At 39.7% G+C, this 19,210-nt stretch overlaps 1 protein-coding gene across 1 annotated transcript in view; it reads left to right on the top strand.

The window, feature by feature from the left end:
• The first annotated feature begins 8,160 nt into the window (after window positions 1-8,160).
• The window catches only part of LOC130708698 (cyclin-Y-like protein 1), a 33,467-nt gene continuing 22,417 nt past the window's right edge, over window positions 8,161-19,210 (top strand). The window contains exons 1-2 of the mRNA XM_057551348.1: window positions 8,161-8,386; window positions 17,475-17,549. Of these exons, the coding sequence (XP_057407331.1) occupies window positions 8,161-8,386; window positions 17,475-17,549 (301 nt within the window). The remainder of the gene's footprint in view (window positions 8,387-17,474; window positions 17,550-19,210) is intronic.

The following is a 19,210-nucleotide window of genomic DNA, read 5'->3' as shown; positions in this document are numbered from 1 at the left end:
TTTACTTGCATATGTTTGGGAGCTGACAATTCTGGTTTAATTTCTCCATGTAATTTATGGATATATAGAATTATCAATATATCTTCTTTCACATTCTGAACATTTTTTGGATTTTAAATATTAGTCCTGTTTCATCATTTTGTTTAGGCAGTTTAGGGACTGCCATTATTTGTATGTTTTTTCTTCTTTCTCTTTCATTTCAACCACTTCTCTCTGACCCTAATTACTTTTAACTTTGTATCTCATTTTCATTATCTTGGTTATTTTTCTGCCTTTTTTCAATTTCCCTGATTAAATTTTCACTTGATCTTATTTCCCCCCAGAATCTTTGCAATTTATTCTTCACTTCTGTGATAATTTTTGTCTTTTTCTCCTATTTTCTTTCCTGGATTCAACCTATTCCCTTCTCATTTCTTCCTGTTTCTTTTTTTGTTTGTTTCTATTTTTTAATTTTTGAATTTCTGGTTCAAGGTGGTTTTTCAGATTCCCAAAGTGGATATTTAATTCACTTTGGAGATTGTGCTGTAGCTTTTGTTTGTTTGTTTGTTTGTTTGTTTTTCTGCTTTGGGTTAGTTTTTTTGGGGGGCAGCACTTTTTATCAGCTGAAGTTGTCTTGTTTTCTGTTTTCTCCTTATAATTGCTTTGTGTATATTTACTCTGTTTTCATCTATTCATTTCAAAGATTTTTGAATGGTTTATAAGATTTCAGGTTCAAGGGTGTCCTCTTCTGCAGTGAAATACTTTCTCTTTTTTTTGTTGTTTTGTTTTGTTTTTTTATACTGCAGGTTTTTATTAGGCATCAATTTTATACACATCAGTGTATACATGTCAATCCCAATCGCCCAATTCAGCACACCACCATCCCCACCCCACCGCAGTTTTCCCCCCTTGGTGTCCATATGTCCATTCTCTACATCTGTGTCTCAACTTCTGCCCTGCAAACTGGTTCATCTGTACCATTTTTCTAGGTTCCACATACATGCATTAATATACGATATTTGTTTTTCTCTTTCTGACTTACTTCACTCTGTATGACAGTCTCTAGATCCATCCACGTCTCAACAAATGACTCAATTTCGTTCCTTTTTATGGCTGAGTAATATTCCATTGTATATATGTACCACATCTTCTTTATCCATTCGTCTGTTGATGGGCATTTAGGTTGCTTCCATGACCTGGCTATTGTAAATAGTGCTGCAATGAACATTGGGGTGCATGTGTCTTTTTGAATTACGGTTTTCTCTGGGTATATGCCCAGTAGTGGGATTGCTGGGTCATATGGTAATTCTACTTTTAGTTTTTTAAGGAACCTCCATATTGTTCTCCATAGTGGCTGTATCAATTTACATTCCCACCAACAGTGCTAGAGGGTTCCCTTTTCTCCACACCCTCTCCAGCGTTTGTTGTTTGTAGATTTTCTGATGGTGCCCATTCTAACAGGAGTGAGGTGATACCTCATTGTAGTTTTGATTTGCATTTCTCTAATAATTAGTGATGTTGAGCATCTTTTCATGTGCTTCGTGGCCGTCTGTATGTCTTCTTTGGAGAAATGTCTATTTAGGTCTTCTGCCCATTTTTGGATTGGGGTGTTTGTTTCTTTAATATTGAGCTGAATGAGCTGTTTATATATTTTGGAGATTAATCCTTTGTCCGTTGATTCATTTGCAAATATTTTCTCCCATTCTGAGGGTTGTCTTTTCGTCTTGTTTATGGTTTCCTTTGCTGTGCAAAAGCTTTGAAGTTTCATTAGGTCCCACTTGTTTATTTTAGTTTTTATTTCCATTACTCTAGGAGGTGGATCAAAAAAGATCTTGCTGTGATTTATGTCAAAGAGTGTTCTTCCTATGTTTTCCTCGAAGAGTTTTATAGTGTCCAGTCTTATATTTAGGTCTCTAATCCATTTTGAGTTTATTTTTGTGTATGGTGTTAGGGAGCATTCTAATTTCATTCTTTTACATGTAGCTGTCCAGTTTTCCCAGCACCACTTATTGAAGAGACTGTCTTTTCTCCATTGTATATCTTTGCCTCCTTTGTCATAGATTAGTTGACCATAGGTGCATGGGTTAATCTCTGGGCTTTCTATCTTGTTCCATTGATCTATGTTTCTGTTTCTGTGCCAGTACCATATTGTCTTGATGACTGTAGCTTTGTAGTATAGTCTGAAGTAAGGGAGTCTGATTCCTCCAGCTCTGTTTTTTTCCCTCAAGACTGCTTTGGCTATTTGGGGTCTTTTGTGTCTCCTACAAGTTTTCAGGTTTTTTGTTCTAGTTCTGTAAATAATGCCACTGGTATTTTGATAGGGATTGCATTGAATCTGTAGATTGCTTTGGGTAGTATAGTCATTTTCACCATATTGATTCTTCCAATCCAAGAACATGGCATATCTCTCCATCTGTTTGTGTCATCTTTGATTTCTTTCATCAGTGTCTTATAGTTTTGTGAGTACAGGTCTTTTGTCTCCCTAGGTAGGTTTATTCCTAGGTATTTTACTCTTTTTGTTGCAATGGTGAATGGGATTGTTTCCTTAATTTCTCTTTCTGATCTTTCATTGTTAGTGTATAGGAATGCAAGAGATTTCTGTGCATTAATTTTGTATCCTGCAACTTTACCAAATTCATCGATTAGCTCTAGTAGTTTTCTGGTGGCATCTGTAGGATTCTCTATGTATAGTGTCATGTCATCTAAAAACAATAAGTTTTATTTCTTCTTTTCCAATTTGGATTCCTTTTATTTTTCTTCTCTGACTGCTGTGGCTAGGACTTCCAAAACTGTGTTGAATAATAGTGGTGAGAGTGGACGTCCTTTTCTTGTTCCTGGTCTTAGAGGAAATGCTTTCAGTTTTTCACCGTTGAGAATGATGTTTTGCTTTGGGTTTGTCGTATATGGCCCTTATTATGTTGAGGTAGGTTCCCTCTATGCCCACTTTCTGGAGAGTTTTTATCATAAATGGGTGTTGAATTTTGTCAAAAGCTTTTTCTGCATCTATTGAGATGATTATATGGTTTTTCTTCTTCAGTTTCTTAATACGGTGTATCACATTGATTGATTTGCGTATATTGAAGAATCCTTGCATCCCTGGGATAGATCCCACTTGATCATGGTGTATGATCGTTTTCATGTGTTGTTGGATTCTGTTTGCTAGTATTTTGTTGAGGATTTTTGCATCTATATTCATCAGTGATATTGGTCTGTAATTTTCTTTTTTTGAGGTATCTCTGTCTGGTTTTGGTGTCAGGGTGATGGTGGCCTCATAGAATGAGTTTGGGAGTGTTCCTTCCTCTGCAATTTTTTGGAAGAGTTTGAGAAGGATGGGTATTAGCTCTTCTCTAAATGTTTGATAGAATTCACCTGTGAAGCCATCTGGTCCTGGACTTTTGTTTGTTGGAAGATTTTTAATCACCATTTCAATTTCATTACTTGTGATTGGTCTGTTCATATTCTCTATTTCTTCCTGGTTCACTCTTGGAAGGTTATACCTAAGAATTTGTCCATTTCCTCCAGGTTGTCCGTTTTATTGGCATAGAGTTGCTTGTAGTAGTCTCTCATGATACTTTGTAATTCTGCGGTGTCCGTTGTAACTTCTCCTTTACATCTCTAATTTCATTGATTTGAGTCCTCTCCCTCTTTTTCTTGATGAGTCTGGCTAAAGGTTTATCACTTTTGTTTATCTTCTCAAAGAACCAGCTTTTAGTTTTATTGATCTTTGCTATTATTTTCTTTGTGTCTATTTCATTTCTTTCTGCTCTGATCTTTATGATTTCTTTCCTTCTACTAACTTTGGGTTTGTTTGTTCTTCTTTCTCTAGTTCCTTTAGGTGTAAGGTTAGCTTGGTTATTTGAGATTTTTCTTGTTTCTTGAGGTAGGCTTGTATTGCTATAAACTTCCCTCTTAGAACTGCTTTTGCTGCATCCCATAGGTTTTGGATCATCGTGTTTTCATTGTCATTTGTCTCTAGGTATATTTTAATTTCCTCTTTGATTTCTTCACTGATCTCTTGGTGAAGAGATTTAGTAACATATTGTTTAGCCTCCATGTGTTTGTGTTTTTTACGTTTCCTTTCCCTGTAATTGATTTCTAATCTTACAGCGCTGTGGTCGGAAAAGACGCTTGATATGATTTCAGTTTTCTTAAATTTACCAAGGCTTGATTTGTGACCCAAGATGGGATCTATCATGGAGAATGTTCCATGTGCACTTGAGAAGAAAGTGTAATCTGCTGTTTTTGGATGGAATGTCCTATAAATATCAATTAAATCTCTCTGGTCTATTGTGTCATTTAAAGCTTGTATTTCCTTATTAATTTTCTGTCTGGATGATCTGTCCATGGGTGTAAGTGAGGTGTTAAAGTCTCCCACTATTACTGTGTCACTGTCGATTTCCTCTTTTATAGCTATTAGCAGTTGCCTTATGTATTGAGGTGCTTGTATGTTGGGTGCACGTATATTTATAATTGTTATATCTTTTTCTTGGATTGATCCCTTGATCATTATGTAGTGTCCTTCCTTGTCTCTTGGAACATTCTTTATTTTAAAGTCTATTTTATCTGATATGAGTATAGCTACTCCAGCTTTCTTTTGATTTCCATTTGCATGGAATATCTTTTTCCATCCCCTCACTTTCAGTCTGTATGTGTCCCTAGGTCTAAAGTGGGTCTCTTGTAGACAGCATATATATGGGTCTTGTTTTTGTATCCATTCAGCCAGTCTATGTCTTTTGGTTGGGGCATTTAATCCATTCACGTTTAAGGTAATTATCGATATGTATGTTCCTATGACCATTTTCTTAATTGTTTTGGGTTTGTTTCTGTAGGTTCTTTTCTTCTCTTGTGTTTCCCACTTAGAGAAGTTCCTTTAGCATTTGTTGTAGAGCTGGTTTGGTGGTGCTGAATTCTCTTAGCTTTTGCTTGTCTCTAAAGCTTTTGATTTCTCCATCAAATCTAAATGAGATCCTTGCCGGGTAGAGTAATCTTGGTTGTAGGTTCTTCCCTTTCATCACTTTAAGTATATCATGCCACTCCCTTCTGGCTTGCAGAGTTTCTGCTGAGAAATCAGCTGTTAACCTTATGGGAGTTCCCTTGTATGTTATTTGTCGTTTTTCCCATGCTGCTTTCAATAATTTTTCTTTGTCTTTAATTTTTGCCACTTTGATTACTATGTGTCTCAGCGTGTTTCTCCTTGGGTTTATCCTGTATGAGACTCTCTGCGCTTCCTGGACTTGGGTGGCTATTTCCTTTCCCATGTTAGGGAAGTTTTCGACTATAATCTCTTCAAATATTTTCTCTGGTCCTTTCTCTCTCTCTTCTCCTTCTGGGACCCCTATAATGCGAACGTTGTTGCATTTAATGTTGTCCCAGAGGTCTCTTAGGCTGTCTTCATTTCTTTTCATTCTTTTTTCTTTAGTCTGTTCCACAGCAGTGAATTCCACCATTCTGTCTTCCAGGTCACTTATCCGTTCTTCTGCCTCAGTTATTCTGCTATTGATTCCTTCTAGTGTAGTTTTCATTTCAGTTATTGTATTGGTCATCTCTGTTTGTTTGTTCTTTAATTCTTCTAGGTCTTTGTTAATCATTTCTTGCATCTTCTCCATCTTTGCCTCCATTCTTATTCCGAGGTCCTGGATCATCTTCACTATCATTATTCTGAATTCTTTCTCTGGAAGGTTGCCTATCTGCATTTCATTTAGTTGTTTTTCTGGGGTTTTTTCTTGTTCCTTCATCTGGTACATAGCCCTCTGCCTTTTCATCTTGTCTATCTTTCTCTAACTGTGTTTCTTGGTCCACAGGCTGCAGGATTGTAGTTTTTCTTGCTTCTGCTGTCTGCCCTCTGGTGGTTGAGGCTATCTAAGAGGCTTGATGGGAGGCTCTGGTGGTGGGTAGAGCTCTCATTTACCAGTTTTATTTTACATAGGATGCCTCATTTACTAAAACCATAGATTCCAAGTTGCTCCATGAAAAATGTGATATTCTTAGCTGTCAACATTAGGGAATTTCCCCAATCACATTTTTAAATTGATTTAATGTGTTATTTTTGAAAACATAAGTTGGGATATCACAAAATGGACTTAGCCTGCAGAGGCTTACTTTCAACCAGAGAGCTCCATTTCCATGTTCCGCTTAACAGAACCCAAAATGATCTTCCTTCCCAAACCTCTTCCTTTTCCTGCACTATCTAAGAAAAAGTAACCACACTCTACATAGTTCCCTAAGCCAGAACCCTAGCAGCCATTTTTGCTTCTCTTTTCCCCTTCCCGCTCCATATCTAGTCACTGAGCACTTCTATTCTACCTCCCAAATGACCTCAGAGCCTTTCCCTCCACTCCAATCTCTGCCACTGCCTTTAGTTTGAACCCTCACTCCTCTCTTAGATGAATATAAAGTCTCTGAATGGGTTTTGTTGCTTCCATCAGTCCTACTTATTCTCAAGCGTGACCTCACTACAAACCACCTGATAGTGACTCCTTAACTTCACAACATTCAATGGCTCGCATGTTTCTGGGAAGAAAACCAAGCTCTTTACCCCAGCATCTACTTGGGGTTAATAGATCTAGGTTTGAATTTCAGGTTTAAGTACTTTGCAGCAGTGTGACCTCAGACTATTGGGCTTTCTAAGCCTTTGTTTTCTCACCGTGCCTGAGGTCACTGAGGGCAGGACTATTTTTCACACACGGGTGCCTGGCATGTAGGAGGGACTAATCAATGTTGAATGAAGGGAAAGTATTTTAAAATCCACATCAAAATATTGTTCCTCCTTAAAAAAAGAAAATCCTGATACACTATGCCACTTCCAACCAAATTTGACTTCTACCTTTATTTTCTGATGATCACAATAAGGTGCCTTTGGGGACCCACACAATCAGGGATCAAATCCTGGCCACACCCCTGAGCAATCATGTGACCTTGGGAACGTTACTTAGCTTCTGTAAAATCTGTAAAATGAAGGTTTCTGAGGATTTTGTTCCCGAGGGTTAAATGAGTACCTCACTTGGAACGGGGGCGGGCGCATAGTGTTTGCCAAATGTTAACTATCGTTATCATCTTCATCAAATCAAGACCGTGGTACTTCACTTTGTGACTCTCAAGTTTGTATGAGAAAATCGTGCTTTATGCGTTGTTGTTGGCTAAAGTAGGGAAACCTGGAAACTCCTGCCGTGGAAGAGAGAAACAGGCGAGAAAAGCGAGTTGCTGAATCCCAGCACCTCAGAGGTGGGAGGGAGGAGTTCGGTACCTAATTTACTGATGAGGAAGTGGAGGGGTGACGTGTCCTCGAGTCTCATTCAAGACACAGCCACAGTTCTTTATTGAGAGTAGGACCAGGGCCCCGGGGGTTGCTATGGTTAAACTGTAGGCGGAAACTAACACTCTTTGGAAGGCAAGACAGGAGGAGCATTCAGTTATAAACAACGGTCAAAACTTGGGGTGAAACTAAGTTCGTTGAGCAATACATCAAATGAGTCAACTGTCGACCCGGTGAAACCGAGTTGCTAACTGAACTGGCATTTTACGAACAGGGGCTTTCTACAGAGCCCACTGACTCAGGACGGCTTCGATTAACAAACTCCCACGGCGCTTCCCGCAGGACCGGAAAGCTCGGAGCGCGAGAGATGAATGGAAACCAGAGTCGGGGGGCGGGGCAGCCGCGGGCGGGGGCGGGGCATTGTGATTCACATGCCTGCGCTCTGAGGAGGGCGCGTGGAGGGAACTCTGGTCGTGATTGGTCCGTCGTAACCAGGTGACCGAAGGACACATTCCGGTAGGCAAGGGCCGGCTGGGCTAGCTACTTTCAGTCGGGAGGCGGCGGCGGAAGGAGGAGGAGTTTCGGCTGTGCTCTCTCCCTGCATTGGCTGCGCGTCTCAGCGCTTGTCTGGTTCCCACCCCTTTTAAATAAGCGGGTCTGGTCACTGCCCTCACAGACTAGTAGGCTCCGGGGAGGCGGCGGCGGCGGGGGTGCGGCCGAGGCCGGGCCCCTGCCCGGGGCCCGGCGGCTGGGCGGACAGCAGGAGAGCGGCGGGCGAAGTCGCTCGCGTCTGCATGTGCGGCAGAGCCCCGGCATAGCCCAGGGCTGCCAGTGCCCGCCACGCCATTGTTGGAGGAGGGGGCGGCTTCTGAGCTCGGCGGAGTCGGGGGACGAGCGGAGGCGGCGGCGGCGAGGAGTGAAGGCGCCCGATGGGGAACTCGCTGTCTTGTTGCCTGTGCCGCAATGCCAGCCCCAAGTTGGGCCGGCGCAGGGGGTCAGCGGAGCCGGACTGTGAGTCTGAGGTCTACAAGGCGGCGGCCGGGAACGCGGTGGCAGTAGCTCCGGCGGCGGCTACCGTGGAACCCGCCGAGTTGGATTTCGCAGGTGGCGAAGGCCACCACCTGCAGCACATCAGCGACCGGGAGATGCCCGAAGGTAAGAAGCGGCTGGCGCGCCTCGCCCCTCGCGGGGTAGGCGCCGTCTGCTCTCGGGCTTACCTCTGGCCTCCGCCGCCCCCAGGGTCCCCCGGGAGGGAGACACCGCCTAGGGCTCCTTCTTGCCCAGAGTTGGCTCTCCCAGGGCTGGGCACCGGGGACGAAGGCTGGCTCTGCTTGGCGTCCCCACCCCTTATTCTTTACCAGTCGCGTCCGGCCAGTCTCCTTCCCTCTTCCCTACCCGAATGCCCAATTCTTTCCCCCGTTCCCATTTCCCAGCCCGGCCTGAGACCCTCCAATCAGCGGCCCTTCCTGTTCGTGGTTCTATTTAACATCTCGTGGGACTTAGCAGAGACTTTCTGGTGTATTCTCTCTTTTCTTAATGAAAACTTAAATACTCTAACTTCGGCGTATCCATCCCGTCTCCCTATCCAGATGGTACCTAAGCGAAGGAACTAGGTAAGGGCCTGATGATAGACTTCTATTCGTTAAGGTAGTTGATACTCGAGACAATTAAGACAAACCTTAGAGGATTTGTCATTTAAATTCAAAATAGAGATGGACAGAGTCAGTGTGGTGTTCTTAACTAAAATTCTTTGGATTTTAATGTTTTCAGTCGCCCTGATAGAAGCTACTTTATCCCTTCTAACTATAATTTGAACACGATAGGAAAGAAAATGGTGGGAGAGGGGCTTAAAATAACTGTGAACGGTGTGAAACGTTACTGCCACGGCTGCAGAGAATAGTTGTTGGGTTTTTTTTCTTTACCAAAGGAGACCCCATGGAGTTCTGATTACTTTTAAATTCCCACTTTGACACAAGTATGTCTTCAGCTGCACAGCCTTAACCGACTTCTTTTGCACGTTGCCTGTTCTAAGGGAGGGGTGAGGTGGTTCCTGAGACTGCTGGACAGAAGTTTCAAAGGAGGAAAAACAAATTCGGATTGTCATTTGTGATATAAAGGTTTGGGAGTTAACATACCACATCCATCCTGCAGAAAAATGTCTCCATGGCTCCCTCCTCCGCCCCCCCCCCAGTAGAATACTATTTAACTTTAAGAATGTTCAGGTAAAAGTTCTGAAGGCTAAGTGGCTGGGGGTGGGTGTTGTCGGGGAGGAGAGGAGAGAGAGAAGAGAGGAAATGTTTGATTTTTGCCTCTAGAATTTTGGAAAGGGATGGCTCTAGGTTAAAAAAAAAAATTCTGGGTAGCATAGTGGCACTTTAATAAAGACTGTTCTTTGAAGTATAAAACATTGTATCATAAAGATGTTAAAGCCCCACTGGCCCATTTGTTTCATTGAAATGCCAGAGATTATTTCATTATTTCATAGACGATATGTCTTACAGCTCTTCTATTTAAATTTTAGTTGGGTTTATTTAATTTCTTTAAAAGTTAGAATAATTAAGCCTGTGGATTCACCCTTATGATGGACGTGGCTTTGTAAGTGGAAAGTACTCCCTTTTCAGAATAGTTAGATATTGTGAAAGAATGAACAAATTATGTGAATTAATTGTAGCTTTAAACACAAAGCATGTAAGTACTTGTGAAAACTGCTCTGCTTGTTGCTATAAGGTAAGCCTCTAAATGATTTTTAAAAACAGTTAGTAGTTGGCTAGTGTAGGATGAGAGACGAAAATTGGACCTTTATAGAATTCTTTTAAGATTTACAATGCATTTTCTTGTGTATTTCACTTGGCCCTTCCATCTACAAATAAGGCCCGTATATATTCTCCCTCTGTTGCCGATGAAGAAGCCAAGACTTGGAGATCTGAAATGACTGTGTAACACAGCTACTGAACAGAAGAGACAGACTTGGGAGGTGGTAGATATGCCAAATTCAGTTCTTGGGATGCTTAAGAAACTGTTTAGAGTGCACCTTATATTTTATAATTTATCCATAAGTTAGGCCTATCTCAGCATACTCCAGTTTTGATTATTGCCATTCCAGTTTATTGTACACAACTCAGAAGCAACATTTACCTCTCCATTCTCTGTCTGTACATACATTGCAATGGATATGAATAAAAGTAGAAGTCATGAAATAGCCTAAATTTATCAGTCAGGTAAACACGTTGATATAATTTAAAGAGTTTGTTCTGGTGAAATCCAATTGAAGCCGAGAATGCCCTGGACAGAGGGACATTAGGGGAAGCTGGTAAGCGGGCAGGTAAGGTACTAAGCATTTAGCATACGACTATGTATGATAAGGAAGGAGTGCTAAATCAGGAACTGGAAAAATAGAGTTCATGAGTACAGAATTTACCTTTTTATGTTTAACATGATTGTTAAAATTTCATTTCAATTTGTCTTTTTTGGGGGGGCATTCAATAAAGTGATAAGAGAAACCTCAATTGCAGCATTTGCCTATTAATTAAGTTTCCATAGAAACAAGGTCAGAACACCAAATATAAAGCACAGGCACATTGGAAGTTTGCTCTTAATGTCTTTTATTTCAGACAATTTTGTATCAGTTTCCCTGGAAACTGAGAAATACCTACTCAGATATAAAACATTTTGGCTTTTCTACAGTGAAGAATTATTTGGTTACTTAGAGAAAATCGTACATAAATGATGCTCTGTCTTGTTCTTCAGAAACATTGGAGAAGAACATGATTTCTTCAAGCCATCTCAAAAAAGTAACTCCTAAGAACGTAGTATAGATTTCAGATAGACTCAAAAGAATTTTTTACTACTTTGTCTTTAACAGTATATCTAATATAACTGATGGTAGTGTCATAATAGAAAATAAGATGCTACGGTCCTATTATCTGATTTTATTTTTATTCATCAACTTTTCATACAGCCTTTATGTTCTGATCTTAGGAGCTTTGCTAATTTTCTGGTGAAAGGTGCTCTCTCAAGTGACCCCTACCTCCCATCCCCCTGAAGAGTGGGTAGGGAAGGAATTGGCAATATGATGTGGAAAAACCTCTGAGCAACAGATCTTTCCTTTTTTTGGTGACAGTATTAATAAACATTTGATGTAAAAGATTTAGAAAACACAGAAAAGTCCTTCACTCACACTCAGAATATCCAGAATTTTTATTAATATTTTGGTGTTGATTCTTCCTGAACCTTTTGTATGCATAGAAACATAACATTGTGTTTATTTTACAAAGGTGGGATTGTTCTTTATGTGCCACTTTGTAGCTTTTTGTTATAAAGAAAAGTAACGACATGAAGCTCCTGGAACTGTGCTGACACCTAGAGAGTGCTCCAGGGTGATGTATTTCCATGCAACTGCTCATAGCTCTACAGCCTGCCTTTTACCAACTGTTTACTGTGCCATCGAATGGTTGGAGCATAATTCATTTACCCAGCCTTTATGGTTGAGCATCTTTTATAATCCCATTATAATGCTTTATTCAGGGGACACAGATAAAAACTGATGCATTGTATTGATACTTCCCTATAGCATTCTGATTGTACACTTTGTCTTACGACTTCATTAAATTCATAGGGTGAGTCATTTTGTAGTAAAGGTATTTTAACATTAAATGTTCTTTTCCCAAATTAAAGTTACCATTGATTTTTCACTGAACATTAGATTTCCTCTTTTAGGTTTTCGTGGTTCTTGGTAACCTGTCTTGTGTCTTTGATTCTGAGTAACTAAACTACTACTCTAAGAGATCTGAAATTAACTCTGGTCTTAGGTGACAGACACATCAAAAGACAGCATTAGAAGAAATCTTAGATGATGTGGGAAAATTGGGAGAAACTTAACTGGTTTTGGGTACACTGAAACATGATTATTAGGCACCATTCCAGAGGCAGGACAAACAGTGGTTAGACAAGACAAAACCCGTATCCTAACTCAGGTCCTTACTTTCTAGAGGTGCCTGGGGGCTGACGACACAAGAATAACATCAGGTAGTGAGAACACTAAGAAAGAAAATGAAGGTAATGGGCTGGGGAGGAGGACAGTTTTACAAGGGGTGGTTAAAGACAGCTTCTCTCCTTAAGCGACCCATGAGCAGTCCTAAGAGAGCCATGTGAGGCTGTGGGAGAAGAGGCTTCTGTGCAGTTCCTAAGAAGGGAATATGCTTGATGCGTGCCAAGGACAGAAAGATGGGTGGCTGCAGCTGAGTGAATGAATGCCAGGAGGAATATGGGGGATTAAGACCTTGTATGCCTAGTGGGCCTTGACAAAAAAATATGAATTTTAGTCTAATTGTAATGGGAAACCATTGAAGGATTATATGCAGGGGAATGATGTTAATTCTTAGAAAAAGGGAAGGGGGGTAGAGAGGGTGGAGGGAGATCAGACCAGCTACTGTGTGAGAATAGACTGTAAGGGTGGAAGGAAGCAGAGAGGGAGACCAGTTAGGAGGCTGGTGCGGTAGCTCAGGTGAGAGCCAACAGTGGCTTGAACAAAAAAGCGATATTAATAAGGGTCTAAAATAGGCTGTAGTATATAGATTGCTCTTGCATTTCATTTGATTCTCACCATGTTCTGAGTTAGGTAGTGTAGGAATTCTTCTCTTAGGTATAAATTGAGTTGTCCAAGGTTTTAAAAATGAGTATTGATAGAGAGTAGGACTGTAAATTCCAAATGCATGGCATATAGGAACAGAAGTTATTGTTGACATTATGTGAGCTTCTTTGGAATACTACCTTTTTTCTCACCCTTTTTTGTTGTTGTTGGTTTAGTGTATGAAAGTAATAAAACTTAAGAGTTAAAACAGTAACACTGCGTAATGTGAAATGAAATGAAGGTAACTTGCAACCCAGAAAGGTTCTTAAAAGTCCAAGAAACTGAGTAAAGTACTCTTTAGAAATATATAAAGCCAGGTGTACTTACCTATGTGTCACCTCTCAGTCATGATCACTGTAACACTGATTGAGGATTAAAATAAGGCAAAACTGAGAACCAGGGTAGAGGCAAGTACAGAAGCAGTTGGAAACCAGAGCTGGGAAGTTTGGAAGCCAGGATTGTCAGAAGCTAGGAAAGCAGGATCAAGGCTTGGGTGAGCAGTAGCCTGGCAGGTGCAGGAGCCTGCTGTGTACCCGCTGGTGAGGCAGCCCAGCTCAGGGCTGGCTGGCAGGAACTCCCTGACTGCGGTGGAAAGTGTGGACTCAAAGAGATGAAATCATCAGTTTACATGGTAATTGTAAAGATTGTAATGTTTGTATTATGAGCCATAAAACTAATACACTGTACAGTATAGGGATGCTAGGGCAGTTCAGTAAATGCAGTGCTTACCGTTAAGTAAACTGGTGCTCAGCAGTTGGCCCAGAAACTGCTGACGTCTCCTGTTTATTTGGAATATATTGAAATCAATATGTTGATATTAATCGCTTTCTGAAATATGCTGCTTCTGTCAGCTGCTTTCTTGGTCACTTCCCTCTCCCTCTAATATTTTAACAAGGAAAAATCATTTATCGACAGTTTGATAGCATAGTTTTAACACTTTTAGCCTTCAGTAATGCATTTCATTTGTTCTAAGTTGCCTATGTTTTCACACTTTTAACAACTGCAATTGAGATGGATCTTAACAACTGGTAGAATCTTAGATTGGAGGAAAAACAGTATTCAGTGTCGGTGGTGTTTTACAGGTTTCCTCTGAGGAATGTTTACATTAAGACTGAGTTTAATTTTTTTTTAATCATACTTTTTCTACATCGACCTATCATGCTGTCAAATAAGTTGCAATTTAAATTGATAATACAAAAATGATGGGTCTTAAAATACAGTTTTAATCATAACCCCTAATCATGAGCTCAAGAATATTTCTCCTGGGTAAAACATTCTTAGAGGTTTCTGAAGAAATAACTTTCGGAAGAATCCATGGAATTTCCTGAATGCACAGTAATTTCCTGAAGTCTCTAAATTACTGTGTGTGCATGTGGTGGGGAGAGGGATGAGAGGGATGGTGGGTGGTAAAGCTTTGCTTAATAGTCGGCAGTCTTACCTTTGTGATAGTGAAGAGTGTGGTAGGTTTTATCATAGTCTCCTTAGGCTCTTGGGAAGATAGTTAATGGGAAGTGCAGAAACATTGTGTGTATGTATGAGTTTACTGTCTAATGGCTCACATGTCCATTCTATAAGATAGTGATGTGGTATTTTTCATTAGCAAAAAGTGCAAGTTATATAGAAAATTGTTAGTTATATAGGCTATAAACAAAAGATTAATATTTTCTGAAAACCTCATGCAAACTGACAGCAGTAGGGCCCTGGTGTTTACAGTACATTCAAATGATAGGCCAACTCACCAAAGTGGAAATAACACTGATAACTGTGGGAAAATGGTCAAACTGTGTAATCAAAAGAAATACAAATTAGATCTACAGTGAGGTTCCTCATTCATATCAGTAGGAATTTTTTTTTTTTTTTCAAGTATCCAAAGCAAGGGTAGGAACTCAAAATGTCATGATTGGTAGCATTATACCCTAATGTGCCCCCCACCTTCTTTAGGAAGCAATTTAGCATTGTACATGGAGCCGTGAAAGTGATCTAACCTTTTGGCTTAGTCATTCCACTTCCGAAGATCTTTGCTAAGGAGATAAAACCATTATTTTAAAAAACTATGTACATGAAGATTTTCCTCATAATATTTTAAGAATAGAACTTTGTAAGCACCAATCCCCAGCAATAGGGGATTGGCTAAGTCCAGTATAGGAATAACACTTGATGGGCCAGTGTGTATTCATTAGACAATAAATATGCAACAGTGGGGTGGAGAGCGCTTGTTAGTAACAAGAAGACATAAATTGTACACTAATTAGAGCTTTTTTTAACGTATAAGAAAAGCAACTAAAAGTAACGGTTGTGAATCATTGTGTGTTAATGATTGTGAATGGTTGTGTGTAATTTTTAAACAGAGCATCGTTTTGTCTCATGCAGATTTTTGTTCATGATATTTGTTAAAGGAATGAGCAAGTGACTTTTACCTTTCCCCACCTTTAGTGTGATCATCAGTACTGCTGATTAACCAGGTCTCCTTCAGTTGCAAGTTAAAAGAACATCACAGAGTTAAGCACTACTTGACCCAGGAGTTAAATGATCTCCTCAGTTCTGCTCTCCTCTGTTGATGTCTCCTGAAAAGCCTTTCCCCTCATGATAGCAAGGGGAGTGTCCAGCAGCTCAAGACTAGCTAAGGATCCTAGAGTACAGTTCTGCCTTTCTCTTTTCTTGGGAAGTCCCAGGACAGCTGTGATTGATTGGCCGGTCCTGGGTCCTGTGCCTACCTTTGAACCCCCTAGGATAGAGTAGGGAGAGTGCCAGCTTTTTTCTGGTCACTTGGGCTAAGTTTACTTTTTTTTTTGCATGTTGTCATTTCTTTTATCCCAGCCTTCTTGATTTTTGTATTTAGATCTGTAGTAGCACATCTTGGTTTGGCGGGTGTGTGTGTGTGTGTGTGTGTGTGTTAAAGCTTGCTTCTCTTTGATTCTGGCACTTAATTTTCCTGGACTTCCATTGAAAATGGTTAAGTTTTACCATGCCATAGACACTGATAAATAATCCAGCTACTTTGCAAACATTTCTGCTTATTTTTTAGATTCAAATGTAGTCTATTTACTTTCTTTTTGGTATAGGTAAGTAGTCATGAATTCTTTCGGAAGCTATAGGTTAGAGGCAGCTGTGAAAGTCTCTGCCTGCCATTTTGTGTATAGCTGAAATAATTTATTTTCCCATTGTCTTAGTTTTTCAAATATGTAGGAGAAAAAAACTTTAAAATAATTATATGGGTCTTTTACATAAAAATGTTGAATAGAATATTTTCTCCAAAAGCAGCTTGATAAACTTCAAATTCAGTGAAGGAATTTTCATGAAGAACAAAGCAGTTGGTTTAGCTCTGTAAATTACTAGTGCTGGCAATGACATTAAAATGGATGGCTCAGATTCCTGTTAAAACGGGAAGTCCAAAATTACTGTTCGTGCAAAATTCTTTCTGGGTGGGAAAAGGGGATTCTAGGTAGATACATTTGTGGAATGCTGGGTTAGACAGAATTCACTACTAGACTAATTAGTTTTTAATATATCAATGTGTGTATTCTTTGGATTCTCTAAGAGGCAGGGATATATTTGTATTTCACTTTGACCATCAAAGCCATCTTTCAAAAACAGATCAGTTATTATGTGGTTTGGGAAATAATTGCCTTAACCATTACTCTTTATCTGAATCTTGGTCCAGTTTCTTAAAAGATTGGTTAAATGGTTTGAGATGGACTTTGCTGAGGAAGTGTCATAGGGCTTTTATGTTTGTTTGTTTGTTTTAAACAACAACCTTACTATCCTGTGTGGTAGCTTGTGCTTGTTTTGTATTTCTGCCTAAATAGAAGACGCTATCCCACCTTGGTGCAAGGTGGGCTACAGGCAGACCCACCTTTTCGTGTAGGTATGGCCAAAATTTTTTTCTAGTAGCCCTATGATCTGCTCCAGAAAGTACTCTTATTGAAGCCCCAAATTAATCACGCAGCGTGGAATGAAGAAGTGAGTTTAGCTTTGGAAATAGAGGGCAAAGTTAAAAATCACTATCATGGAAGTGTTCCTATAGATTAGAACATTGAACTTTTATGTAGTCCTCTTAAATCTGCCATGATGAATAGCCCCCAGATAAACCACAGCCAATTAAATGAGTTCATTTGTTGAATGGAGTTAGAATTAGCCATTTGATTGTCTGAAGAACATTTGCCAAAAGCAACTCACTTCGTTTTGGCATATTTGATATATTGAGCTGGTATCTGACAGTAGTTGGCCACAGCATAACTTGCTTCTTGAGACTGTTCCTGGAATGTGCTAGTAATATCAGCTTTAAAAGAGGGTGACTGAATTTTTAATTGATAAATAGGAGGGGAGTCACATATATGATTCATCTAAAAATGGCATAGATTATTTAGGTGCAAGTTAAAGAAGTCTAAGACATAGCCATGGTTTTATTCCACATGTATGGAGAGTTTCTACAATTTTGCTGTTTCCCAATAGAATTTTTATATTGTGCCTTTACTAAAATTGCCTTTTTGTCATTACTAAAAGCTCTTCTCAAGACTATTAAAAGTGGTTTCAATCAATGTGTAGCTATCTTTAAAATCATGTATTTTTCTACTCAACTAAATCACCACACCTTTTTCTCTTCTTCCTATACAGACTTAGCTTTGGAACCAAACCCTTCTGACCACCCAAGAGCAAGCACAATCTTCCTGAGCAAATTTCAAACAGCTGGTAAGACAATGCTTTTTTTTCCCTGAGAAAAAGAGTGAAAACTGTTTTTGTTTTGTGTATTATAGGAGGTATTTAGAAAAACTCTTACAGTGGTTTAAATGTTTCACTTTTTTATGTATTCGCTTGTCTTATTTTAATATGTTGATGATACAGTTTCCTTTAGTTGTCAGTGTTTTAGGGAGGAGAACACTTAGACTATCTGTTTATACATTTTGCCACCTCTTTATCAACATAGTCAACTGGCCACATGATTTAGATGTGGTCTATTTCTCCATGCTACTTTGTCCTTTTCCCCTTGCTCCGAAGAGCACATATGTTAAAGACAAATGATAGGGTTTAGGTCACAGTTAGGTTTTCATTTGATCAAATCAGAAAAATCAGTTGTTATATATGGGAATTGAGCCTTGTGATTTTGGCCCTGTTTTACACAGTGTTCAACCAGACGAGCCTATCTCACATCCAGATTTATGCTACTCAGAACTTTTAAGCTATTCAAAACTTTCTCATCCTAATGTAGTGCTGTGCCAGGGTAATAAGAGCAACATGCCATATGGGGTTTTCCAGAAGATTATCCTCAGCATGTGAAACTCATATAAATTTCCTGTGTCCTCCTTGTTTTAAGATGAGAATCAGAACCGTAGAATTTTTTGCACTCCTGCTTGCCTGCTTGTCTTCCTTAATGTTATGTTAAATCCTAGTTTATTTGCTAAAAAGCCATACGTGACCAAGTTTTTCAGTTGATTACGAGAGCAGGAATACAAGAAGTGAACATTCCATAATATTTAAAGTGAAGCAGCACAATAAAAAACGGAGGTTGGGTTTTTTGTTGTTGTTGTTTTGCTTTTTGTTTTTTTTCCGTTAGATCACTGGTTTTTATAAAAGGATATAACTCAGGAACAGCCAAATGGAAGAGATGCATAGGGCCAGGCATGGGGACAGGTCACAGAGCTTTGATGCCCTCTGCAAGGGTACTACGTGTTCACCAACCTGGAAGCTCCTGGGGTTTCTAACTTGCATTTTTCTAGTGTGTGTACTTGAGCCACTCATTTCTGGTTAGGATTGCTCTATTTCTCAGTTTCTTCCAGAGCCATGAGCTGCTCACATGTAGAGGGACTCTGGAGACAGTAAAAGAAAAGCTGTCCCATGCCTGTCTCTCTCTTCAGCCTTAAGGAATCCGTGCCTGTGATGCCTGTCTGGAGTTAAAGGAGGCAATGTGAGCAAGAGTGTGGCCTAAGACCCTCTTCAGGCTTTTATTCTTCTGGCCTTTGTTGGAGCAAAACAGTTTTGTGTGCTGTAGATATGTTCATTTAGGTCAGCACACTCATTTTAAAATTTACGTTTAACATAGGTTACTTTCCAGTTGTGTATTTTTTCAGTAAGGTATTTGAGTAGGTTACCATTAAGTGGTTCAGGATACTTCCAGAGATACTGGTGCGTTCGGAGATGAGTGCCTGGCCAGAAACTGGTTCTTAGAGTTGTCATCTGTAGATTGTGGTAATTAAAGTAAGCTGTGTGTAAATGAAGAATTAGAAAATACTCCTGGCTAGTAGTTCAGCTATGCAGCAGGTAAATTTTTTTATTAGCTAAGTTTCTCACCTGGCCTAATTTGCTTTGTCCTTTTCTTTTGTAAATGGGGAGTCTTTCATTTGTACCTAATACAG

Source organism: Balaenoptera acutorostrata, chromosome 8 (genome assembly GCF_949987535.1).
Source record: "Balaenoptera acutorostrata chromosome 8, mBalAcu1.1, whole genome shotgun sequence".
NCBI lineage: Eukaryota > Metazoa > Chordata > Mammalia > Artiodactyla > Balaenopteridae > Balaenoptera > Balaenoptera acutorostrata.
Note: the sequence above shows the minus strand (reverse complement) of the source record. Positions and strands in the feature narration are given on the sequence as shown.